The sequence below is a fragment of the Jaculus jaculus genome, chromosome 4 (genome assembly GCF_020740685.1).
Source record: "Jaculus jaculus isolate mJacJac1 chromosome 4, mJacJac1.mat.Y.cur, whole genome shotgun sequence".
In the NCBI taxonomy this organism is placed as follows: Eukaryota; Metazoa; Chordata; class Mammalia; order Rodentia; family Dipodidae; genus Jaculus; species Jaculus jaculus.
Window position 1 is genome coordinate 156,040,557 of NC_059105.1, and position 25,356 is coordinate 156,065,912.

The 25,356-nt window shown below is 44.9% G+C and overlaps 3 protein-coding genes across 9 annotated transcripts in view; 2 read left to right on the plus strand and 1 right to left on the minus strand.

Annotated features, from left to right (window-relative positions):
• Positions 1-8,865, minus strand: part of Iqcg (IQ motif containing G) — a 40,504-nt gene extending 31,639 nt beyond the window's left edge. Inside the window, exons 1-4 of one of the 5 annotated variants that reach the window (XM_045147666.1) lie at positions 8,724-8,865; positions 5,264-5,334; positions 3,964-4,222; positions 2,199-2,407 (exon numbers count right to left, since the gene is read on the minus strand). In XM_045147666.1, coding sequence (XP_045003601.1) covers positions 2,199-2,407; positions 3,964-4,222; positions 5,264-5,271 — 476 coding nt within the window. In that variant the 5' untranslated portion in view covers positions 5,272-5,334; positions 8,724-8,865. Of the gene's footprint in view, positions 1-2,198; positions 2,408-3,963; positions 4,223-5,263; positions 5,335-6,933; positions 6,977-8,684 lie in introns of those variants that run through there. The other 4 variants (XM_045147665.1, XM_045147663.1, XM_045147662.1 and 1 more) reach the window with 4 other exon arrangements.
• Positions 8,866-9,082: 217 nt separating this feature from the next.
• Positions 9,083-17,402, plus strand: Rpl35a (ribosomal protein L35a). Of its 2 annotated transcripts, none has more exons than XM_004671717.2 (5): positions 9,083-9,195; positions 9,933-9,978; positions 10,237-10,389; positions 15,537-15,681; positions 17,210-17,402. In XM_004671717.2, the coding sequence occupies exons 2-5, from the start codon at positions 9,968-9,970 to the stop codon at positions 17,231-17,233; spliced, it is 333 nt and encodes a 110-aa protein (XP_004671774.1). In that variant the 5' UTR covers positions 9,083-9,195; positions 9,933-9,967; the 3' UTR covers positions 17,234-17,402. The 2 variants fall into 2 exon arrangements, with proteins under 2 accessions (XP_004671774.1, XP_004671775.1); XM_004671718.2 differs by having other exon boundaries at positions 9,191-9,241.
• Positions 17,403-21,047: 3,645 nt separating this feature from the next.
• Positions 21,048-25,356, plus strand: part of Lmln (leishmanolysin like peptidase) — an 83,847-nt gene continuing 79,538 nt past the window's right edge. Inside the window, exons 1-2 of one of the 2 annotated variants that reach the window (XM_045148530.1) lie at positions 21,048-21,287; positions 24,264-24,361. In XM_045148530.1, coding sequence (XP_045004465.1) covers positions 21,087-21,287; positions 24,264-24,361 — 299 coding nt within the window. In that variant the 5' untranslated portion in view covers positions 21,048-21,086. The remainder of the gene's footprint in view (positions 21,288-24,263; positions 24,362-25,356) is intronic. The other variant, XM_045148529.1, reaches the window with a different exon arrangement.

Genomic DNA, 25,356 nt, shown 5'->3' on the forward strand with positions numbered 1-25,356 from the left:
AGGGGGTGCTCATGTCTGGAGTTTGTCTGCAGTGGCTGGAAGCAATGAGGCGCCCATTCTCTTTCTATCTCCCTCTTTCTAAACTCTCTGTCTGTTGCTCTCAAATAAATAAATAAATAAAAATAAACAAAAAAATTTAAAAAAAGAACAAAAAGTTCATGCTGGGCATGGTGGCACATGCCTTTAATCTCAGGGCTTGGGAGGCATAGGTATCATTGTGAGTTTGAGGCCAGCCTGGATCTACAGAGTGAGTTCCAGCACTTGGGAGGCAGAGGTAGGAGAATCGCTGCAAGTTTGAGGCCAGCCTGAGACTCCATAGTGAATTCCAGGTTAACCTGGGCTAGAGTGAGACCCTACCTAAAAAAGAAAAAACAGTGAGTTCCAAGTCTGAGCTGGAGTGACACTCTGTCTTGAAAAAAAAAAAGAAAAGAAAGAAAGAAAGTCCAGGGGTGGCAAAGATGGCATAGCAGTTAAAGGCACAGCTTGCAAAGCTTGGTAACCCAGGTTTGATTCCCCAGTACCCATGTAAAGGCAAAAGCACAAAGTGGAATGAGGCCCTAGCATGCCCATTATCTCTCTCTCTCTCTTTCTCCTTGCAAATGAATAATACTAATAACAAAAAGTTCATAAATATATTTTCCTACCCTCTCTAAAAGCTGCAGAGGTCTGACTAGTAAAAAGCAAAAGAAGGCTGGAGGAATGGCTTAGCAGTTAGCTTTGCCTGCAAAGCCAAAGGACCCAGATTCAATTCCCCAGAACCCACAGAAGCCAGATACACAGAGTGGCACATGTATCTGGAGGAAGAGAGACAATGAGGCACCAGGACCTACAGCTGCTGCAAATGCACTCCATATATATATATATTTCTTTTTTTTTTGTGGAGGGGGGTTTGAGGTAGGGTCTCACTCTAGCCCAGGCTGACCTGGAATTCACTATGGAGTCTCAGGGTGGCCTCACACTCATGGCAGTCCTACCTCTGCTTCCTGAGTGCTGAGATTAAAGGCGTGTGCCACCACGCCCAGCCCAAAATTTTTTTTGATAAAAGTTTTCAGGAAGCTGGAGAGATGGCTCTGTGGCTAAGGTGCTTGTCTGCAAAACCTAACAAGCCAGGTCTGATTCCCCAGTACCCCATAGAGCCAGATGCACAAAGTGCCATCTCTCTAGCCTGCCACCATGCTTTCACTATATCATTGACTCAACTCAGTTTCTCCCTAACCCTGTTATCCGCAGTCACTTTGAATTTCCTGACAAACCACAAGAAGATAATAGCCACCTTGAAAGCTACTCTTTCACCTGTGTGCAGTACATGTCCAAGTACACTGGGCGTGGTGGAACGTGCCTTTAATCCTAGCTCTCAGAAGGCAGAGGTAGGAGTGTCACTGAGAGTTCAAGGCCACCCAGAGACTACATAGGTCTACCCCAGGTCAGCTTAGACTAGAGTGAGACCCTACCTCAAAAATCAAAACAATCAAAAAAAATTTTTTATACATTTAAAAATATGTACTTTTAATGTTGTTTTGCTGCTTTTATAATGCCCTTCATTATGAACTCTTGTTTCCTATTAGAATACTCTATGTATTATACCAAAAAAAAAAAAAATCAAAACAAGAACGGGGTTTGGTGGTGCACACCTTTAATCCCAGCACTCAGAGGCAGAGATAGGAGGATCACTGTGAATTCAAGAATTCAAGGACACCCTGAGACTCCATAATGAATTCTAGGTCAGCCTGGACTAGAGTGAGACCCTACCTCAAAAAAGCAAAAAGAAAAAAAAAAGGAAAAAAAATCAAAACAAGGGGCTGGAGAGATGGTTTAGTGGTTAAGGCACTTGCCTGCAAAGTCAAAGGCCGTGAGTTCAATTCCCCAGCACCCACGTAAGCCAGATGCACAAGATAGCACACGCACCTGGAGTTTGTTTGTAGTAGCTGGAGGACCTGGGATGCACATTCTCTCTCTCTCTCTCTGCCTCTTTTACTTTCTCAAATAAATAAATAAATAATCAAAAGAAGCCAGGCATGGTGGAGCAGAGCACGCCTTTAATCCCAGCACTCTGGAGGCAGAGGTAGGAGGATCTCTGAGAGTTCAAGGCCACCCTGAGACTACATAGTGAATTCCAGGTCAGTCTGAGCTAGAGTAAGACCCTACCTCGAAAAACAGAAAACAAAGCAAAACAAAAATATTTCCAAGTATCTTCTTACCTATCACTCTGAATTTTCTTCATTGTCTCTGTGGTCATTATGGTCTGCCTTGTAGGTCTTTTAAATATAAAATTCTTCCCTTTGTTAAGTTCTGAAGAAAACTGGCCTCCTTGTTTGACTTCTGGCAATGTGGACTTTTCTTTAGATGACAAAGCAGTAGATATTTTCCTTGTGCTTGAGAGCGCTGAAATTTTTTCTAGATTGCTTTTCTAACAATAAATAATAAGAAATATTTTTCAAAAGTAAGATAAGGGCTAGAGACATGGCCTAGAGGTTAAGGCGCTTGCCTGCAAAGCCTAAGGACCCATGTTCAACTTGCCAGGTCCCACGTAAGCAAGATGCATGGTGTCACAAGTGCACAAGGTCACACATGTGCATTAGGTGGTGCGTGTTTCAGGAATCTGATAACAGTGGTTGGAGGTCCTAGCATGCCAATTCTCTCTCTCTCTCACTTACATTTCTTTCTTTTTTGTTTCTCGAGGTAGGGTCTCACTCTAGCTCAGGCTGACCTGGAATTCATTATGTAGTCTCAGGGTGGCCTGGAACTCACAGCAGTCCTCCTACCTCTGCCTCCCGAGTGCTGGGATTAAAGGCGTGTGCCACCATGACCGGCTTTCTTTTACTTTTTTAATACAAGAAAGGAGAATGAGGAGGATCTTTGTGAGTTCCAGGCTGCCCTGAGACTACATAATAAATTTCAGGTCAGCCTGGGCTACAGCGAAACCCTATTGCAAAAAGAAGAAAAAAATTTTAAATTTTTTTTTTTTTGAGAGCGACAGACACAGAGAGAAAGACAGATAGAGGGGGAGAGAGAGAATGGGCGCGCCAGGGCTTCCAGCCTCTGCAAATGAACTCCAGACGCGTGCGCCCCCTTGTGCATCTGGCTAACGTGGGACCTGGGGAACCAAGCCTCGAACTGGGGTCCTTAGGCTTCACAGGCAAGCGCTTAACCGCTAAGCCATCTCTCCAGCCCAAGAAGAAAAAAATTTTAAAGCCAAGCTAGGGATTGAATCCAGGGCCTTGTACCTCTTAAGCAAGCACTTGGCCACTGAATTATACTCCAGCCTTTACCACATACAAGGTGCTGAGATGGCCCAGCTGAATCTCCTACCTCTGGGGTCTAGCTTGCTTTTAGCAACTAAGAAACCCAAGATAGATGGGAAAATCCAGTCATCTGATCTTCTCAGTATACTTTTTTGTTTGGTGGGGGGGGGGGTTGAAATAGGGTCTCACTCTAGTTCAGGCTGACCTGGAATACACTATGTTGTCTCAGGGTGGCCTTGAACTCATGGCAATCCTCCTACCTCTGCCTCCTGAGTGTTGGGATTAAAGGCCTGCGCCACCACGCCCAGTCTTAATTTTTTTTTGAGGTAGGGTCTTACTCTAGCCAGGCTGACCTGGAATTCACTTAGGATTCACAGGGATCCTCTTATCTCTGTCTCCAAAGTGCTAGGATTAAAGGTGTGCACTACCATGTCCAATTTATTTAAGCCTTTTATCTGAGATAAAAGTGCCATTTTCCAAGCTAAATTTGTCAACTCAAGTACTAAAAATCATAAAAGAAAAGCAATCCAAGCCCCGATGTGGTGGCACATGCCTGTAATCCCAGAAGTAGGAGGATTGCTGTGAGTTTGAGACCAGCCTGGGACGAAAGTATAAGACCCAGGTCAGCCTGGGCTAGAGGGAGACCAAACCTCAAAAAACAAAAACAAAAACAAAAATAAAAAAAAGAGCAAAACAGCCATTTTATTTTTTATCTTTTTACCGTGTTGAGACTCTGCTTCCTTTCATACTGAACAGGCATGATATATCTTAGAATAGAGAGCTGGTCGATGATGTCTTCCAGAACTACAGAGACTCTCAGGACATCCAGTAGGGACAGCGGCTCTATGACCTTGGGGGCAGCTTCTACTTCCACTTCAGGAGCCACTGCTTCTTCCTCGGCACTAGGTGGCTCACCTGTCACCAACATCACAACGGAATGCTCACCTTGTACAGGACCGAATGAGGCGTCTAAGCTGTCTCTAAGTAAAAGAGTGAAGGTGAAATAAACCAGTGACCAATGTTCAAGCAGTACTTAAACTCACACACACAGGCAGCATTGCAGACCAGCTCTTGTGAAGTTCATACTATCAAAAGACACATAGCCAGGTGTGATGGCACATGCCTTTAATCCCAGCACTCAGGAGGTGGAGGTAGGAGGATCATCATGAATTCGAAGCCATCCTGAGACTGCATAGTGAATTCCAGGCCAGTTTGAGCTAGAGTGAAACCCTACCTCGAAAAACTTAAAAAAAAAAAAAAAAGTTTAAGTTTGTTCGAGAGCTACAGAGATGGCTTTATGGGTAAGGTGTTCACCTGCAAAGCCTAACCACGCAGGTTCAATTCCCCAGTAGTTCATTTGCGGTGGCTACAGGCCCTGGTGCACCCATTTTCTCTCTCTACCTGCCTCTTTCTCTCTCAAAATAAACAAATAATTTTTAAATTAAATTTGGGGCTGGAGGGATGGCTTAGCGATTAAGAAGTTTGCCTACAAAGGCAAAGGACCATCATGGAAGCTGTTAATAAAGAAATTAAAAATAAATTTAAAAAAAAGGCAAACGACCCAGGTTTGATTCCCTAGGACCCATGTAAGCCAGATACACAAGGGGATGCATGTCTCTGGGGTTCATTTGCAGTGGCTGGAAACTCTGGCGTGCACAATCTCTCTCTGCCTCTTCCTCTCTCTCTCTCTCTTTCAAACAAATAAAGAAATAAAATATTTAAAAAAAAATAAATTTGTTCCAGGCCAGTCTGAGAATACATAGTGAATTCCAGGTCAGCCTGGGCTAATGTGAGACTCTATCTTGAGAAACAAAACAAAAGCAAAATGACACCAAACATAAATGGTCTGGCTAAACTGTTCTCACGACCCACAGAATCCATGTGAAAAAAAAAGTTTATATTTAGGTCACTAAATTTTGGGGTAGTATGTTACACAGTGATAGGCAAGCAATACACAGAATTTAGCAGATGGAATAATTTAAAAACAATGTAAACAAAATAATTTGGAATGTTGAACATACTCTTCCATTGTTCCTGAATTAGTTTTGTTACACTTTGCAGTGGGTTTATACTCTCATAAACATGCAGTTACCTACAGTGGGAAGAAAACACTGAGATTAGTGGAGGGGAATGCTAGATCATGAGACAGTCATTTCCATGCTCTTTCATTACAAGAAAATTATACAATTATAAGCTCTCCAGTTTGCCACCCTCCCCATGTAAAAAAAAAAAGAGTCACTGAAGGGCCCGGCGTGGTGGCACACGCCTTTAATTCCACCACTTGGGAGACAGAGGTAGGAGGAACGCTGTGTGTTCGAGGCCACCCTGAGACGACATAGTGAATTCCAGGTCAGCCTAGGCTAGAGTGAGACCCTCCCTTGACCAAAAACCAAAAAGAAAGGCTGGAGGGATGGCTTAGTGGATAAGGTGTTTGCCTGCAAAGCTAAAGGACCCTGGTTAGATTACTCATGACCAATGTTAGCAAGACGCACAATGCACAAGGTGGCGCATGCATCTAGAGTTCGTTTGCAGTAACTGGAGGCCCTGGTGTACCCATTCTCTTTCTATCAATACCTCTTTCCCTTTCTCTCTCAAATAAATAAATATTTAAAAATATATGTATATGTATGTATGTATGTATGTGTGTATAAATGTTTGTTTGAGGTAGGGTCTCACTCTAGCTCAGGCTGACCTGGAATTCACTCTGTAGTCTCAGGATAGTCTTGAACTCATAGCAATCCTTCCACCTCTGCCTCCCAAGTGTTGGTTAAAGACATGTGCTGCTGGGCGTGGTGGCACACGCTTTTAATTCCAGCACTCGGAAGGTAGAGGTAGGAGGATTGCCATGAGTTCGAGGCCACCCTGAGACTACAGAGTGAATTACAGGTCTAGCCTACCTTGGGGGGGGGGGGGAAAGACATGTGACTGGCTGTTTCTTTTCTTTTCATTTTCTGTTTTTTTTTTTTTTTTAAATTTTTTACTTTTGGATGTTGTTTTTTGAGGTAGGGTTCACTCTAGCCCAAGATAACTTGGAATTCACTATGTAGTCTCAGGGAGACCTTAAACTCACGAAGATCCCCCAATCTTCTGGCCCAACAACATATTTTACATTTAAGAGAGAGAAAGAGACAGAGGGAGGGAGAGCATAAGCACTGGCCAGGGCCTCCACCATTGTAAAGACACTGCAGGTGCATGTGCCACCCCGTGCACCTGGCTTTACATGGCTGCTTCGGCTTTGCAGACAAGTTACCATTAAGCCATCTCTCCAGCCTATGTGTTTTTGTTTTTTTTTTTTTTTTCTGGTTTTTCAATTTTTTTTTTCAAGATAGGGTCTCACTCTAGCTCACTCAGGCTGACCTGGAATTCACTCTGTAGTCTCAGGGTGGCCTCGAACTCATGGCTATCCTCCTACCTCTGCCTCCCGAGTGCTGGGATTAAAGGTGTGTGCCACCTTGCCTGGCTTTTCTTTTCTTTTCTTTTCTTTATTTTTGAGGTAAGGACCCACTCTAGCCCAGGATGATGTGGAATTCGCTATGTATTCTCAGCCTGGTTTCAAATCACAGCAATCCTCCTACCTCTGCCTCCTGAGTGCTTGGATTAAAGGTGTTTGCCACCATGCCCTGCCAGTGTTTGCTTTTTTGTTTGTTTTTTGTTCTTTCGAGGTAGGGTCACATATGGAGCCCAGACTGACCTGGAATTCTTTATTCTCAGGGTGGATTCAAACTCATGGCGATCCTCCTATCTCTGCCTCCTGACTGCTGGGATTAAAGGCGTGTGCCACCATGCCTGGCTTTCAGAGTTTGCTTTGAAAAAAATAAAAAGGGCTGGAGAGATGGTTTAGCCATTAAGAGCTTGCCTGTGAAGCCTAGGGTCCCTGGTTCAAGGCTTGATTCCCCAGGACCCACATTAGCCAGATGCACAAGGGGGCGCATGTATCTGAAATTCGTTTGTAGTGGCTGAGGGCCTTGGTGTGCTCATTCTCTCTCTTCCTCTTTCTCTCTGTCATTCTCAAGTATATGTATATAATTAGGGCTGGTGTGATGGCTTAGCAGTTAAGGCACTTGCCTGCAAAGCCTCATGATCCATGTTCAACATAAACCAGACGCAGTGAGGCGCAATGTCACACATGCACACAAGGGGGTGCAAAAAAATGGCTACTCTATTCAGCTTGCCTTAAAAAAAAATTTTTTTTTAAATTTATTAGAGAGGGAGAAAGAGAAGGAGAGAGAGAATGTGCACACCAGGGCCTCTATGCACTGCAAAGTAACTCCAGGTTCCTGCGCCGTCATGCATCTGGTTTATGTGGAATCTGGGGAATTAAAAACCTAGGTTTCTAGGCTTTACAGGCAAGCACCTTAACTGCTAAGTTATCCCTCCAGCCCGGTTGCTTTTTTTTTTTTTTTTTTTTTGGTTTTTTGAGGTAGGGTCTCACTCTAGTCCAGGCTGATGTGGAATTAACTATGTAGTCTCAGGGTGGCCTTGAACTCAAGTCAATCCTCCTACCTCTGCCTCCCAAGTGCTGGGATTAAAGACATGCATCACCACGCACGGCTTAAGTGTTTGCTTTTTGTAATTAATTAATTATTTTTGTTTTTTCAAAGTAGGGTCTCACTGTAGCCAGGCTATGTAGTCTCAGGTTAGCCTCGAACTCACAGCGATCCTCCTACCTGTCTCATGTGCAACCGTTGCCAGATAGTGTTTGCTTGTTTTTTTCTGTTGTTTTTTCAAGGTAGGGTCCCACTGTAGCTCAGGATGACCTGTAATTCACTCTGTAGTCTCAGGCTGGCATTGAACTCACAGCGATCCGAATACCTCTCTCTATCATGTAAAAATATAAATAAGGGCTGGAGAGATGGCTTAGCGGTTAAGCGCTTGTCTGTGAAGCCTAAGGACCCCGGTTCGAGGCTCGGTTCCCCAGGTCCCACGTTAGCCAGATGCACAAGGGGGTGCACGCGTCTGGAGTTCGTTTGCAGAGGCTGGAAGCCCTGGCGCGCCCATTCTCTCTCTCTCCCTCTGTCTTTCTCTCTGTGTCTGTTGCTGTCAAATAAATAAATAAATAATTTAAAAATATATATAAATAAAATGAGCCAGGCGTGTTGGCGCACGTCTTTAATCCCAGCTCTCGGAGGCAGAGGTAGAAGATCACTGTGAGTTCCACGCTACCCTGAGACCACATAGTGAATTGCCTGGACTACAGTGAGGCCCTACCAAGAAAAAGCAAAAATCAATCAATCAATAAATAAAACACACACACACACACACACACACACACACACACTATAAAGGCGTAGAGGGTGGGAAAAAAATGCCGGGCGTGGTGGCGCACGCCTTTAATCCCAGCACTCGGGGGGCAGAGGTAGGAGGAACGCCGTGAGTTCGAGGCCACCCTGAGAGACTCCATAGTGAATTCCAGGTCAGCCTGGGCTAGAATAAAAACTCTACCTCGAAAACACACACAGAAAAAGAAAGTTTTAATTCTGCCTTTGTTCTTCGGCGCTTGTCTCCTTCCATCCAGGGTCGGAATCTCCCTTGCTCCGTCTGCGGTGGGAGACCTGGGAACAGCCGGGCTCCCTCTCGTTCCCTTCCGCGCAGCCTCACCGCGTCTCCCCGCCGCTCGGCTGGGGGCGGCGCCCTGCTTCGGCGTTGCCACGGCAACGCGCCGGGCGGTCGGCGGGGCCTTTTCCCTCCGCTCCCTGAGCTGACCACCGCTTTGCCTTCCTTCGTCCATAAATAACACGTGTTGCCGCTTTCAGCGGTGGAATGAGCGACCTGGGAAGCGCCCGCCCGCAGCGCTCTTGAAATTGGCCGAGTTCGGCGTGCGAAGACCGCTCCGAGGCGCGGGCCTGTCCGCCGGCGGTGGTAGAAGACGCCTCATCCGGGGCAGTGCTCATCCCACAAGGCCTTGCGGCGGGGCCTGGCCGGCCTCTTTTCCGCCATCTTGGCCCCCGTGCAGGTGAGTGGAGTTCTGCCGCTCGGCCTTTGGGGGCCGGATAACTGGGGTGAGTGGGTCGACAGGATTCGGCGAGGCGCTCCTGCGTGTCGGAGACGCTGCCAGCTAGGGGTTCCTCTGGATTCCAGGGAGCGGGAGGACGGGATGGAGGCGATGTGTGGCGGATGGTGCTGGCGCCAGCCTGTCCGCGGACGGACGCTCCCCGGAGCCGGAGTTGGTTCTTGGGCTTGAGCCGAAAGAACTGGGTGCATCTTGACCCTGGGCTGTAGTTCCCCTCCAGACCTGGCTGGGGTACCTTAGCTGTGTGCCTCACTGCTTGCTAGCATTTTTTTCTTTTTCCTATGAGGTCTCACTCGAGCCCAAGCTGACCTGGAATTCACTATGTAGTCTCAGGCTGGCCTCGAACTCACAATGATCCTCCTGCCTCTGCCTCCTGAGTGCTAGGATTAAAGGCTTGCTGGCGTATTTTACTCAAATTCCGATCGGGGTTTCTAGGAGTTGAGCCTTTTACTTGGAGGTTCAGCACTAAGCTTTGCCTTACTCGAATGGTGTGGTTGACACCCACGGAAGTGTGTCTTGCTAGGTTCGGCTGCTGTCCATGCCTATGGCATATGTAAGGTTTCTCCATATGTGAAATGCTGGTAATGCAGGACTGCTCCTAACTGGCTGGAGAAATACAGAGAAAATAGGGTGGAAAAGTCAAGTTGCATGGTGTTAAATCGCGTCTCTCTTGTTTTAAGGCCTGCTGGGAACAGGACTTCTAAAAGGCATAAATATGTCTGGGAGGTATGTTTTTCTTGAATGTATCTGCCCTTTATCTTTTTTTTTTTCCCCCTCAAGTAGATTTTACAATGAGAAGTTAAAATTGGTGCTGGTGGGGATGAGCCAGGTGTTTAATGTAGGTAACTTGAGTAAGGGTTCCCACAAGACAAGTCACAGGGGTGGTTTGTTGGAAGTAAAGGGTTAATTTTATTTACTTTTGTTTATTTTTCAAGGATTTATCTTAATAGCTTTTCTTTAATGTTGCCTATCTTGTGTCTTAAGGCTTTGGTGCAAGGCCATTTTTGCTGGCTATAAGCGGGGTCTCCGGAACCAAAGAGAGCACACGGCGCTTCTTAAAATTGAAGGTGTTTATGCCCGACATGAAACTGAATTCTACCTGGGCAAGAGATGTGCTTATGTGTACAAAGCAAAAAAGTAAGTTTATATCTTTACGCTTTTTCATTTTTAGCTGACATCTCCCTATAGTAGTTGCTAATTTTAGGGCTTCTGTTTCGGGACTATGAAGAACTTCATGGGCAGTTATAGGTTGTATACCAGTTTGTTCTTGTTGCAAACAAGGGATGCTCGTTCTTTTTTTTTTCTTTTTCTTTTTTGGTTAGTCCAGGTAGGGTTTAACTCTAGGCCAGGCTGATCTGGAATTCACTGTGTAGTCTCAGAATGGCCTGGAACTCACAATGATCCTTCTGTCTCTTGACTCCCAAGTGCTGAGATTAAAGTGTGCTTTTTACATGCGGTTTTACATAGGTGGCTTAGAATTGGAGCCCAGGACAGCTTTTTGGTTCCGAGCAGGTTACTTTTTTCAGTGGTGTTGCATTTAAATAAATTCACGACTTGGAAAAATTAGTGTTGGGATGGGGATGTAGCTCAGTGTAGAGTACTTTCCCGAGCGTTGCCAAACCCTGAGTTCAATCCACAGCATAGCAAAGAAGGGGAGAGTTGTTGTTACCTTGTATTGTCCTTTTAAAGGCTTTATAGAATACTTAATATGCTTTGGCTAATTTTAATTTCTTAAATTTATTCCTGGTTTTTTGAGGTAGGGATTCATTCAAGCCCAGGCTGACCTGGGACTCTCTATAGTCTCAGCTGGCCTTGAACTCAAGGCAATCCATCACTCACAGCCCTTAAAAAATACATAAATACATATATGTATGTGTGTGTGGGGTGTTGAGTTAGGGTTTCGTTATAGCCCAGGATGACCTGGAAGTCACTATGTAGTCTCCACTAGCCTCCCAAGTCACGGTGTTCCTCCTCCCTCTGCCTATCCATTGCAGGGATTGAAGGCATGTGTTACCATACCCTCCTTAAAATATTTTGTAAAAGTTCAAATTGGAAATTTTCCTTTATGTGTGTCATGTGGTTTTATCATCCTATAAACCTATAACTTTGGTTTGTTCCCCAAATTCCATTTACACCAAACACCTTTCCTGTTAACCCTTCCAACTTTTTTGTCCCCCTCCCCCAATCATGCATGACATCATGATGTTAAAGAAAGCTGCTGGAGGTCATCCATGTAATGGCCATTTTGTGTGGGAATGGCAGTGTTCTGAAGCCCTTCTCCCAATCATTTGGGTCATATTTTTTTCTCCAACCTTTTCACAATGACCCCTAAGCCTTGGAAGGTAGGATAGAGAGGTCTCATTAGTGCTGAACACCACTGTCACTTCTCAGCATGTTGATGCTTTTTTTTTTTTTTAATTTTATTTATTTATTTGAGAGCGACAGACACAGAGAAAGACAGGTAGAGGGAGAGAGAGAGAGAATGGGCGCGCCAGGGCTTACAGCCTCTGCAAACGAACTCCAGATGCGTGCGCCCCCTTGTGCATCTGGCTAACGTGGGACCTGGGGAACCGAGCCTCGAACCGGGATCCTTAGGCTTCACAGGCAAGCGCTTAACTGCTACGCCATCTCTCCAGCCCATGTTGATGCTTTTTTTAGTCACTCTGGTAGTCAACACCATCTGAAAAGAGTAAGCCACAAGTGAGCACAGTATTACTATATAGGCATAAACCTAAGATTTGGAAGGCAGTTTGGTGAGCCAAACAATAGTAGTTTATTCCTGGATGCTATGACCTCTCCTGTTAAAGGCTTTTAGTACCAAGCATGAATTCCCTCTTGGGCAGTGGGGCCAGTGGTCCTCAAATTCAGTCAGAGCAGTTGGTTACCCACATAACAGACGTCATTAGTGCACTAGTGGAGCTCATCTTGACTGGCTAGTCAGTTTTGTGCTTGTAGGATCCATTGATGACGTTTCTTCCACCAGCAGTATGACAGCAGAGAGGCTGTAGTGTCCTACATCTGGTGTCTTCAGCAATAGGATTTTGACATCTATTTTTGGTGGTCAACCAAGACCATTGATGGTGGTATTGTTTTGAGGCCCCAGAGGCTTCCCTTACCTCTGAGCTTAGAGGGAGGAATGCTAGCCCTGGCTCTGCGGTTTTTCCGGTGTCAACCTATGGCTTCTGGACACAGAATTATCCTCCCCCACAGAAAGTCTTTATATAGAAAACTGTGTGTATATATGTGTATGTATGTATGTATGTATTACGGCAGGGTCAGCCTATACTGACCTAGGCCAGGCTGAACTGGAATTCAGTTTGTACTCTCAGGGTGGCCTTGAACTCATGGCGATGCTCCTACCTTTGCCTCCCAAGTGCTGGGTTTAAAGGTGTTCACCACCACACCCAGCTATCTAGACATCTTTTGAAGTAGGGTCTCACTCCTGCTATAAATTGCATTCTTTTACAAGTAGAAAGATGGCTGAGCTGTTAAGGAGCTTGCCTGCAAAGCCTAAGGGCCCAGGTTCAATTCCCATGTAAGCCAGATGCACAAGGTGGCTCATGCTTCTGTAGTTTGCAGTGTCTACAGGCCAAGGTGTGCCCAACCCCCTCTGCCTCTTTCTCTCCCGCTCATAAATAAATAAAATTAATAAATGACACATTTAAATTAGCTTACAAAGAAGTTGGTGTGTGAGTATTCATAACATCATTAGTTTAGATTAGTCCTCTGTGTGCTCCTTACCCCACTTATTTTGTATATGTTCGCACATTCTGTAAAATGTGCCTAATCTACAGCATTTGTTCTCTCGCATTTTTTTCCCGTTGGAAATTGAGTTAGGGCTTTTTTATTTTCATTTATTTTTTATTTATTTGAGAGCCAGAGAGAGAATGGGCACACCAGGGTCTCCAGCCACTGCAAACGAACTTCAGACGTGTGTGCCCTCTTGTGGATCTGGCTAATGTGGGTCCTGGGGAATCAAGCCTTGGACCGGGGTCCTTAGGCTTCACAGGCAAGTGCTTAACTACTTAAGCCAACTCTCCAGCCCAAGATAGGGCTTTGTTGATGCTCTACCAGTGATCTATAGCCCACCCCATCCTAGGACACTGCTTATATTTGGCTTTTATTACTTATTTTGTTTCATACTACTCAGGCTGACCTGGAATTCACTGTACAGTTCCAGGATGGCCTTGAATTCACAACTGTCCTCTTACATGTGCCTCTTGAGTGCTGGAATTAAGGGTGTGTACCAACACACCTGGGTAATATTTTATTTTTATTTATGAGAGAGAATCAGCATGCTAGGACCTCTAGCCACTGTGAATGAACTCCAGACACATATGTCACCTTGTGCATCTTGCTTACGTGGGTTCTGGGGAATCGAGCGAGGTCATTAAGTTTGCAGGCAAGTACCTTAACCAACCACTGAGCCATCTATAGTCTCATGGCAATCCTCCTACCTCTGCCTCCCAAGTGCTGGGATTAAACAGAGCACTTTTAAAAATAACTTTGATTTCCTTTTTGTTTTTAAGGTGCAGTAAGAATATTTTGTTTATTTGAGAGAGAATGAGAATGAATGGGCATGCCAGGGCCTCTAGCCATTGCACATGAACACCAGACTTGTGGACCACCTTGTGTATCTGGCTCACATGGGTACTGGGGAATCAGATCTGGAGCCTTTCATTTTGTAGGCAAGCACCTTTATTTACCACCACTAAGCCATCTTTCCAGCCCAACTTTGGATTCTTGACCCACTGTAGACCATCAAAACCCTCAGGGGAAGTTTTCCTCAAGGTAGCATCTTACCTAGACTTACCTGGAACTGAATGTGTATTCCCAGGTTGGCCTTGAACTCATAGTGATCCTCCTATCTGATGGGATCAAAAGTGTGTTTCTCCATGTCCAGCTTTAAGGGAGGCCTTTTTTTGCTCCCATTATTATTTTTTTGTTTAATTTACTCCTGTTTTTGTTGGCTTTTGTTTTTCTTACTGTGTAACCTCCTGTTCTATCATAGGAACAATCAGTTCCTTTTCAGTGAGGATATCTTTTTTTTTTTTTTTCCTTTTTTAATAATGAACTCCAGACATACGTATCACCTTGTGCATCTGGCTTATGTGGGTTCTGGGAAATCAAACCTGGGTTCTTTGGTTTTGCAGGCAGTTGCCTTAACTGCTAAGCCATCTCAATTTGACAGTGAGAGCTCAAGGATGGGTTAATCTGGACACACCTGCCAACTTCATTGTACTGCCTGAATAGCATACGTTACTTCTTTTTTTTTTAAATTTTTCATTTATTTATTTGAGAATGACTGACACAGAGAAAGAGGCAGATAGAGAGAGAAGGCATGCCAGATACCTGCACCCTCTTGTGCATTGGCTAACATGGGTCCTAAGGAATCGAGGCTTGAACCTTAGGCTTCACAGGCAGGCACTTAACTGCTAAGCCATCTCTCCAGCCCACATTCCTTCTACTTGGTGAATTTTTATATATTATTTAAAATATTTTTTATTTGTTTGAAAGCAGAGAGAAATAGTAGAGACATGGAATTCTCATGCCTACGCCTCCAACTGCTGCAAACAAACTCCATATGCATGAACCACTTTGTGCATCTGCCTTTATGTAGGTAATGGGGAATCAAACCAGAGTCCTTAGGCTTTATAGCTGAGCACCTTATGCACTGAGCCAGCCCTTTGGGGTGTTTTTTGTTTGTTTTGTTTTGTTTTTGGTTTTGACAGAAAGAGGGAGAGAAAGGTAGAGAGAAAGAATGGGCGTGCCAGGGCCTGCACCACTTAAAACGAACTCTAGGCACGAACTCTAGACACATGTGCCTGCCCCTTTGTGCATCTGTCTAATGTGGGTCCTGGGGAATTGAACCTGGGTCCTTTGGCTTTGTGGGCAAATGCGTTAATTGCTAAGCCATACCTCCAGCCCCGTCTGCAGGTTTGTCTCCCCCCCCCCCCCCAGTGTAGGGTCTCATTAGCTCAGGCTGACTTGGAATTCACTGTGTAGTCTCAGGGTGGCCTCGAACTCACAGTGATCCTCCTACCTCAGCCTCCAAGTGCTGGGATTAAAGGTGTGCACCGCCATGCCCGGCTCCATCTTAAAAAGCATGCTATTATATGCAGTGGTCATCCTTATAAAAGTGCCTAGCATGCATGGTGTATTAAGTTCCTTGGATACTTTCAAGTTGAACTGGGGGTTGAAAGCCACTGGGTCTATAGTGGCTATGTTTAATTTATATCATACTGATTGCTTGATCTCTCATGTCTATTCTGTTTTAAAATCAGCAATACAGTGACTCCTGGTGGCAAACCTAATAAAACAAGAGTCATCTGGGGAAAGGTAACTCGAGCCCATGGAAACAGTGGCATGGTACGAGCCAAATTCCGAAGCAACCTTCCTGCCAAGGCCATTGGACACAGAATACGTGTGGTAAGTAAAAACACCACATATCTTTTGATTAACTGATTTTGGTCAAGGTGTTGGGCTGTGACTTTTATGTTTTTTTCAAAGTAGGGTCTCTTAACCAAGTTAGAACTCACTATGTAGTCTCTCTCATGTTGGTCTCAAACTCAGAACAATCCTCCTACCTCTGTCTCCCCGGTGCTGGGATTAAAGGTGTGCGTCACTTTTATTGTAAAATGACTAAAGATATTTAAGAATTTTTTGTACATTGTTATTTATTTGAGAGTGACAGACCGGGAGAGAAAGGTAGAGAGAGAGAGACTATGGGCGCATAAGGGCCTCCAGCCACTGCAAACGAACTCCAGATGCATGCGCCACCTTGTACATCTGGCTTATGTGGGTCCTGGAGAATTGAGTCTGGAACTGGGATCCTTAGGCTTCACAGGCAAGCACTTAACCACTAAGCCATCTTTCCAGCCCCCTTTTTGAAATTTTTTTTATTATTTATTTATTTATTTGAGAGTGACAGAAAATATTTTAAAACAATTCTTGGCATGCTAAAGGAAGGTTAAGGAAAGTGTTAATGAATTTATGTTAAGTTTTGGATTTTGCTAAGATACCTGGGAGGAAAATTTTTGTTTTTTAAAATATTTTTGTTTGTTTGCAAGCAGAGAGTGTGTGTGAGCATGAGTACACCATGGCCTCTTGCCACTGCAAATGAAATAAAAGCATGCGGCACTTTGTTACATCTGATTTACGTGGGCACTAGGGACATGAACCAGTCTTTAGGCTTTGAAGGCAAGTGCTTTAACTGCTAAGCCATCTCTTCAGCCCAAAAACTATGAGATTTTTTTTTTTTTTCCCCCTCCAGGGTAGGGTCTTACTCTAGTCCAGGCTGGCCTGGAATTTACTATGTTGTGTCAAGATGGCCTGGCTAGTGCTAGAATTAAAGGCATTTACCACTATGCCCAGCTTGGTTTGTTTTTGAGATGGGTTTCCTGTAGTCCAAGCCTGGAAAGGTGCTATGTTGAGAGATGACTTTGAACTCCTGATCCGCCTGCCTCCCCCTCAACAATTAAAGAGATTGTAGGTATATGTGGCCATGCTATATTGGTTTTCTTAAGAATTCTTTTTTGCTGGGTGTGGTGGCATACAGTTTTAATCCCAGCACTTTTGGAGGTAGAGGTAGGTAGGAGGATTGCAGTGAGTTTGAGGCCACCTTGAGACGGCATAGTGACTTTCCAGTTACCCTGGGCTAGAGTGAGACTGTACTTCGGGAGGAAAAAGCCTACTTTCGGAACTGGGTCTCAGTGGTGGAGCAAGTGTGCACAAGGCTTAAGGATCTAGCACGAAAAAGTTCTACATCTCCTGCAAGCTGAGGGCTGTAAAGCCCCTCAGCAGCAAGTTGCTAATCATCAGGAATAGCATGGGCAAGCTAGGTTCCATGCAAAAAGATATGTCTTGGAATAATAGATTTATTCATGTTTTGGTATGCACTATTGATCAGTTTGTAGATAACCTGTGTCTAATGTTTTCATATGTTCTTTTCCCCTAGATGCTGTACCCTTCAAGGATTTAAGAAAAGTCAATAAATAAAAGTGTATTTGTGCTCTTGTGTTTCTAAGTGCCTTTAAAAACTTTATGTCATTCGGCTGGAGAGATGGCACAGCAGTAAGGCCCTTGCCTGCCAAGCCTGAAGGAATGGGATCAGTTTCCCAGTACCCAAGTAAAGCAGGTTACACAAAGTATCCCATGCCTCTGGTGTTTGTTTGCAGGAGTTGGAGACCCCAGCAAGCCTGTTCTCAAAAAAAGAAAAACTTTGTTCTAAATTAAATTGCTGTGTGCTTAAAAGGTTGGATGTCTTGCATGTTCAGAATACAAGGCAGTCAGATGTATGCAGTGGTTAGTATAGGGCAGTTGCATAAATTTAGGACATACTGATTGTAACATGTCCTAAATGCTTGGGTCATATTGGTAGTGATAGTTCCTTACTGTAAGGTTCATGAACAACCAAAGACCACACACAACCATTCTGAGACAGGAAAATATCTACTTATTAGGGCTCGAGTTGTTGGGCTGTCTCACAAGAGGGGAGTAGCTGGCATTAAGACTAGATAGTTTGGAGCCAAGTGTGGTGGTGCATGCACGCCTTTAATCCCAGCACTCAGGAGGCAGAGATAGGATCTCCATGAATTCCAGGTCATCCTGGGCTAGAGTGAGACCCCACCTGAAGAAAAAAAAAAAAAAAGACTATATAGTTTGTGTTTTTATAGAGCTTTTCTCTGTCTTTTTTTTTTTTTTTTTTTTTTGGAGGGGGTACAGAGAACATAGGAATTCAAGGTAGAGCAGGGAACAAGCTGAGGTGGTATCAGAGAACGGATTGCCATCACAAGAGGAGCAAGGTTGTGTGGTAGGAAAACTACCCAGGGGATTGTTAGGTCAGGGGAGTAAGGGCTATCAATCACATTGCTGCTGCTCCCCCTCTTTATCTCAGCTCCATCCTGGGAATCACTTGAGACTGGGACTAAACACTGCATGGTGTGCCTTGGGTTTGCTCTCCACTGCCTGGGTAGAAAGAAACTTGTCACGCTCTTGCTCACACAGGCTTGTTCACTATAGATTAGTTGGATTAAACTGGAATTAGTTTAATGTACCTTTCAGCTCACTCGGTCTTGGGTGGTATGTTTTGGGTCTGATTGAAACAGCCATTTCTGTATATATTCTAGGAAACTAGTAAACTCAAGCTAGTACAGTTCCACCTCAGGGAAAACTGTTCTGTCAGGTAGCTTTCCTAGGGTTGGTTTCATTGCAGTGTAATGCAGCCTAACTTACTTGCAAAGGAAAGCAAGCACGGTTTCAATATAATTGAAATCTTGACTAGCATGCTAGGAATGTATTCTGGGGGAGAGCTTTAAAGTTGACATCCTGGAAATAAACTTGGATATACACTAAACAGCTCATCCGCTTATTAATGGGGAGTGTGGTGTCAAGGCAAAAGCCTGGGGCCATTGGTCAGCTATGATGTTTTCACTAGATCTGAGCTGTGCATTTCACAGCTGCAAGTTAGAAGCCTCAGTAAATTGATGCTGGAAAATTAGGCTCAAGAGTAAGAAGTGCCAGTCTAAATCCATTGAGATTGAGCCTTCATCCAGAAAGTCAGTGTGATACCCATATTCCAATTAGGATGTGGTTGACACTTAGGCAGAGGTATGAAATAAGAGGCATCAAAAAGGCACAAAGAGCCAGGCATGGGAGGCAAACGTAGGGTCCCCTGAGTTCAAGGCTACCCTGAGACCAGATAGTGAGTTCCAGGTTATCCTGATACAGAATAAAACCCTACCACCGACAAGAAAAAAAAAAAACGCATAAAAGGAACTATTTAGAGAAGTTGACTATTGGTTGGGTGGACAGTTAAGGAAATTCTACAGATGAGCTTGTGTGACCTTGGGTGTGTGGAAGAGAAGGGACAACTTTCTTGAGGCAGGGTTTCTCCCATTTATCAGGAGAATTTCCTGTCCTATCTTCCCATCAGCGTGCTGGGGTGGTTTCCTACGTTTTATGTGGGGTTAGTGGCTTGCTCTTTATCCTGTGAGCCATCTGCCCATCCTTGCATGACCGTAATTTATTTTTACTTCTTTGGGTTTTCGAGGTAGGGCCTTATTCTAGCCCAGACTGACCTCGAATAAACTGGAGTCTCAGGGTGGCTGCAAACTCCATGGCAATCCTATCAGCTTCATGAGTGCTTGTGTCACCAAACCTGGCTTTTTATTTGGACTTTTTGAGGCAGGGTTTCACTCTAGCCAGGCTGATCTGGCACTCTATAGCCCCTCCAAGAGTGCCCTTGAGCTCAAGAATCTTCCCCATTGATGCAATTAAAGGTGTGTGCACACTTGTCTCAAACTCTTAAAAGTAGGGTTGTAGATTCTCTAAAGATCCTGTGTTGGGTCAGTGGGATACTGACGTGCTTACACGCAGTAATCATTGCAAACAGAGCTATGGATTTTGTCTAGGAAAATGGGATTTCATTTTGGACTAGCTATATAGGGGAAGTGGAAGGGTAACTTGAGTTCAGTGAATAATCGGTCCAAAAGTCTTACACAGGTAAACCTCCTCTGCACACATCCCTCCTTGCTTACCCTGCTGTTGTGAATGATGCTTCCGGTCTGCTCCCACCCTGCTTTCCCTACTTGATGAAAACTTTCTCCTTGAAACTGATTTGGAAGGAAACTCATTTCATAAACTGTTTTTTATTTATTTATTTTATTTGAGGGCGACAGACACAGAGAGAAAGACAGATAGAGGGAGAGAGAGAGAATGGGTGCGCCAGGGCTTCCAGCCTCCGCAAACGAACTCCAGACAAGTGCGCCCCCTTGTGCATCTGGCTAACGTGGGACCTGGGGAACCGAGCCTCGAACCGGGGTCCTTAGGCTTCACAGGCAAGCGCTTAACCGCTAAGCCATCTCTCCAGTCCCATAAACTGTTTTTGATCGGGTGTTTTGTTCTACCAAGTGAGATGGTAACGCAGTATATTTTTACATTTACATGTACAAAGGTTCTCAGTTTCAACAGGTGCATTTTTAAAAAATTTTTTTGTTGTTTATTTGATAACGACAGATAAAAGCAGATAGAGAATGGGCGCGCCTCTAGCCACTGCAAAGGAACTCCAGACGCACGCGCCCCCTTGTGCATCTGGCTAACGTGGATCCTGGGGAATCAAGCCAGGAATTCACTATGTAGTCTCGGTGTGGCCTCAAACTCAGGGTGATCCTCCTATCTGTGCTTCCCAAGTGCTGGGATTAAAGGCGTGTGCCACCACGCCCAGCAAATAAATAAATACTATTTATTTATTTGAAAGAGAGACAGAAATAGGCAAGTAGAGAAAATGGGCGCGCCAGGGCCTCCAGCCACTACAAACGAGCTCCAGATGCCTTCTGCAGCTGACTTACGTGGGTCCTGGGGAGTCGAACCTGGGTCCTTTGGCTTATACAGGCAAGTGCCTTAACCGCTAAGCCACCTCTCCGACACAGCAAAATTATTTTTAACACTACTAATAAAGTAATAGGACTAGAACTGGTGCCCGGGTAAGAAGTAAATATGAATTTCACTCAGCACATAGTGTCTTCTCGCGTTCATCTGAGCGCCGGCCAGCTAGCGGACACAGATGCAGGGAGCGAATTAGAAGAGCATAAGGCTGAATCCCTGAGGACACCCACACCTCCGTCTGTTACCACTAACTCCCGCTACCTTTTCCTGCCCCTAACCGGGCTCCCGCGGGCCGCTGCACTGCACGTATTGGCCCCCACGGCGCACGGGCGGCGACCCCGGAGCGAGCCGCAGCCTATCAGGACGCGGCTCTCCGCCGGCCCCGCCCCCTCCGCCGGCCGTAACGTCGCGGGGCGTCTGCACTCCATGGTAACGACGCTCGGCCCAAGATGGCGGCCGAGGGGGCCGGGGAAGCGGATTACTCCGCGACAGGCCCCAGCCGGAGGCGGTGGCGGTGGCGCTGGCACGGTTCCTTGTGGGTCCGGGGCGTCTTGCTCGTGCTGGGCGGGCTTCCGGCCGGCGCCACAGCCGTTCCCGTCTCCTTGGGCGGTTCGCCTCCGTGCCGGCACCACGTCCCTTCGGACGGCGAGGTAGGGCGGACGAGGAGGGCGCGGGCGGGCCTGGGCGGCGAGATGGAGGAAGCGGAACCGAGCGTTAGTTTATACTCCCCGGCGCTCCCACCACGTTTCCCGAGCTCTCTACGTTCTTGGCCTCACGGTGGCCTACTGACATCACTCCAGAATGTTCTCTCACTTGCGGGCGCCAGCGCCGCCCTGTCCTCGGCGCTTAGCCGGCGCTGGTCCTCGGGCCGCCTTTGAGCTGTCCTTCCCCGTGCTTGTCCCCGAAGCGCATCAGTCCTCAATTAGCATTACTGGGAAGTACGGCTGCGTGGTGGGCTGGGCTGTTTCTGTGCCCTCCCTGCTTTTCTAGTAAGAAACTTTCTCCTGGGAATTATCCGTTCAACCCAGAAATCTAAGTGTACTCATTTTGTGGCGTTCTCCCTCCCTCTCTCCCTTCTTCCCGAGTTTGCATCTTCAGCCCCTAGCAGGCCAACTCCTTGTATAGGGTGTGTCACTGGGGGTGGATCTGAATTCCAGGCTAAAGTTCTGCAGAGAGGTTTTGAGGTCTGGCTGGGCTTGCTTGTGGTGCTGGCTGTTTTGTGGTGTCTCTTGGTTTGGATTTATAAATGGGAGCCAACTTCTGCCATTTGATGAAACTTCCCTAGGTATATAAGCTTGAAATCAATCCCTTCCATAAACTGTGTGTGTGTGTGTGTGTGTGTGTGTGGTTTCATTTATTATGTTCCTCTTAAGCCAGACTAAGTTTTTTTCTGTCTGTAATCTTGATTCATTTTTAAAAATTTTTGTTTTTTATTTATTTGAAAGCAAGAGGCAGAGAGAGAAAAGAGGCAGGTAACAGAGAGAGACAGAATGGGCACGCCAGGGCCTCTGGCGACTGCAAAGGAACTCCAGATGTGTGCGCCCCCTTGTGCATCTGGCTAACGTGGGTCCTGGAGAACCCGGGTCCTTAGGCTTCACAGGCAAGCGCTTAACCACTAAGCCACCTCTCCAGCCCTTGATTCATTTTTTAAAATATTTTATTTATTTATTTGAAGGCGCGGGGGGGGGGGGGAGAAGCAGATAGAGAATGGGTGTGCCAGGGCCTCCAGACACTGCAAACAAACTTCAGACCCATGTGCCACCTAGTGCATCTGGCTTTCGTGGGTCCTGGGGAATTGAACCTAGGTCCTTAGGCTTCACAGGCAAGCACCTTAGCTGCAAAGCCATCTCTGCAGCCCTTGATTCATTTATTATAATTATTAGATGTATTTGTTCTTCATAATCTTAAGGTGAAGGACTGTATAAATTTTATATTTGCGTGCAAGTACCTACCATAGTGCCTTGCATCTGAAAAATTCAGAAGATTAATGTAATCTTAATGGTTCAGTGGTAGAGCACCTCTCTAGCCTGCTGAAGGTTCTGGACTTAATCCCTAACACTATACAACAGTGACAGAGCAAAGCTAGAAAAACAGCCAAAGCCCTACTGTGGGTTAGAAAGGATGAAGGAAAAGACTGGAGGCAGGATGTCAGGACACTACAATAAAGTGGGCAATAGGTATTGTCAAAATTTATGAGTCATGTAGTATTAGATCAGAGTCATACAGTACAGCTATTGTTCTGTAAATCATTTCAACCAGTTTTCATTATACAAATCTTCAGAAATATTGTGAGAAAAAATGTGATTGTTCATTGCTAGAATTATAAGAATGCATACATAGAGTTATAAGTACAAAGCTTACTTTTGGTTTAGCTAACACTTTTTTTTCTGTACTTCGTGGGTTACACAAAGTTGTTGATCTTACTGGAACCTTATTCTCTTTTAATCTGTCTTGACAAATACCATGCAAATGAAAGACAGAAGAAATACAAGAGCTGGGAAGATGGCGCAGTGGATAAAGTGCTTGGGCAAGCGTAAGGACTAGCGTTCCAATTCCTAGCATCCCCATAAGTACTAGCTCTCTTGCAACTCTAGCTCAGGAAGCAGAGTAGGAGGAAACCCAGAGCAAACTGGCTAGTTAGAGTAGCTCAATTGGCAAGCTAAGTTTCAAGTGGGAGACCTCACCTCAGTAAGGAAGGTGGAGAGTAGTCAAGGAAGACACACAGTGTCAACATTTGGCTTCTGTACACATACACACAGTGCACATATGTGCACCCACATGCATGTGAACATGTGTACATGCACCATATGAACAAAATGAAAATACAAATGAAACACTCTTGTAAAAAAAATTGTCCACTTTATTTATTTATTTATTATTATTACTTGTTTTTTCAAGGTAGGGTTTCACTCTAGTTTAGGCTGACCTGGAATTCACTATGTAGTCTCAGGATGGCCTCAAACTCATGGTGATCCTTCTACTTCTGACTCCAAGTGTTGGGATTAAAGGTCTGTGCCACAACACCCTGCTCTCTTTATTTTTATTTATTCATTTTTTAAAAATTTATTTGAGTCAGAGAGACAGAGAGAATGGGCACATCAGGGCCTCCAGCCACTGCAAATGAACTCCAGACTCATGCGTCACCTTGTACATCTGGCTTAAGTGGGTCCTGAGTAATCGAACCAAAGTCCTTTGGCTTTGCAAGCAAATACCTTAACAGCTAAGCCATCCCGCAAGCCCCCTATTTATTTATTTATTTGTTTGTTTTTTCTGAGCTAGGGTCTCAGTATGCTGAGCTGGAACTCATTCTGTACTCCCAAGGTGCCCTGCACACGCAGAGATCCTCCTACCTCTGCATCACCATGCTCTGCTTTGTTCTCTAGCCCAGGTTTACTGGAATTCACTCGCTGTGTAGTCTCAGGGTGGCCTCACTCCCAAATGCTAGGATGAAAGGCATAGGCCACCACACTGGCTTCTTGTTCTCTGTTTATTTTAAGATACTTTTCATCTGTTCTGGTTCTTTCTTTTTCATTTCTCAAGGTAGGGTATTGCTCTAGCCTCGGCTGACCTGGAATTCATTGTGTAGTCTCAGGCTGGCCTCAACTCAAGACTATTTCTTTTTCCAGGTCATAAATAAAGTTCATCTTAAGACAAATCACGTTGTAAAGAGAGATGCTGAGGAACACTTAAGAATCAAGACTGTGTATGACAAAAGTATTGAAGAGTAAGTATGCTATTTTTAAGGTTTTTTTGTATGAGATAGGATATTGCCCAAGCTGGCCATCAACTCAGTGTATAGCTCAAGTTGGCCTGAACTCACTACCTTCTTCCTTCAACTATGTGATCTTGGCAGTCTAAATGTTAAAGGTACTTAGTGCATTTATCCAATGTAAAGTCCGTAGGTAAGACTAACAAAGGGCTAATGTAACCTTATGGAATTAAGCTGAAATTGCTTTTTACTCTGAGATGCTAAAGGCCATGGTGTGTAATTAAAGTCTATATCGGGAATAATTCAGTGTGGATCTATTTGGATATTGCCATTATAGAACTGGAAGACACTTGTCAATAAGTACTTGGAGGAAACATGAGAGGAAGCACTAATATAAACCATAATAATAAAGTTTACAAAGTCATTGACTGGAGAGATTATACAGCATTTTTATATAGTGTAAGAGGAGTCCAGACAACAGATAGGTTATGAGTATGTAGTAGTTTATGAAGAACTCGTAGGAACAATTGATGTCTTTCTCTCCTTAGCATTCCATATGAATTACCTAGCATATGATGATAGTGCCATGCTGGGACACAGTAATGTATCATGGATAATCCCCATGAAGCAAGTGAGATTTTGGAACAGAGATACTCCAAAATATACAGTTGTTTATTTCTGTATATCATTTTTAAGGGTTTGTTTGTTTCTTTGTCTTGAGAGAGAGTCAAACCAAAAGAATGGGCATGACAGGGCTTGTAGCCACTGTGATCAAACTCCAGACGCGTGCGTCCCCATGTGTGCTCATGTCACTGTGTCTGGCCACATGAGACCTAGAGATTCAAACATTCTTAGGCTTTGCAGGCAAGCGCCTTAACCACTAAGCCATCTCTTCAGCCCTTGTATAGCATTTCATAGGACTCTGAACAATGAGCCAGCACTCTGCCTTAGAGAATTGGCAGTACTCTCCCATCCGTTTTGTGGTACTAGAGATTGATTAGAGTTCTCAT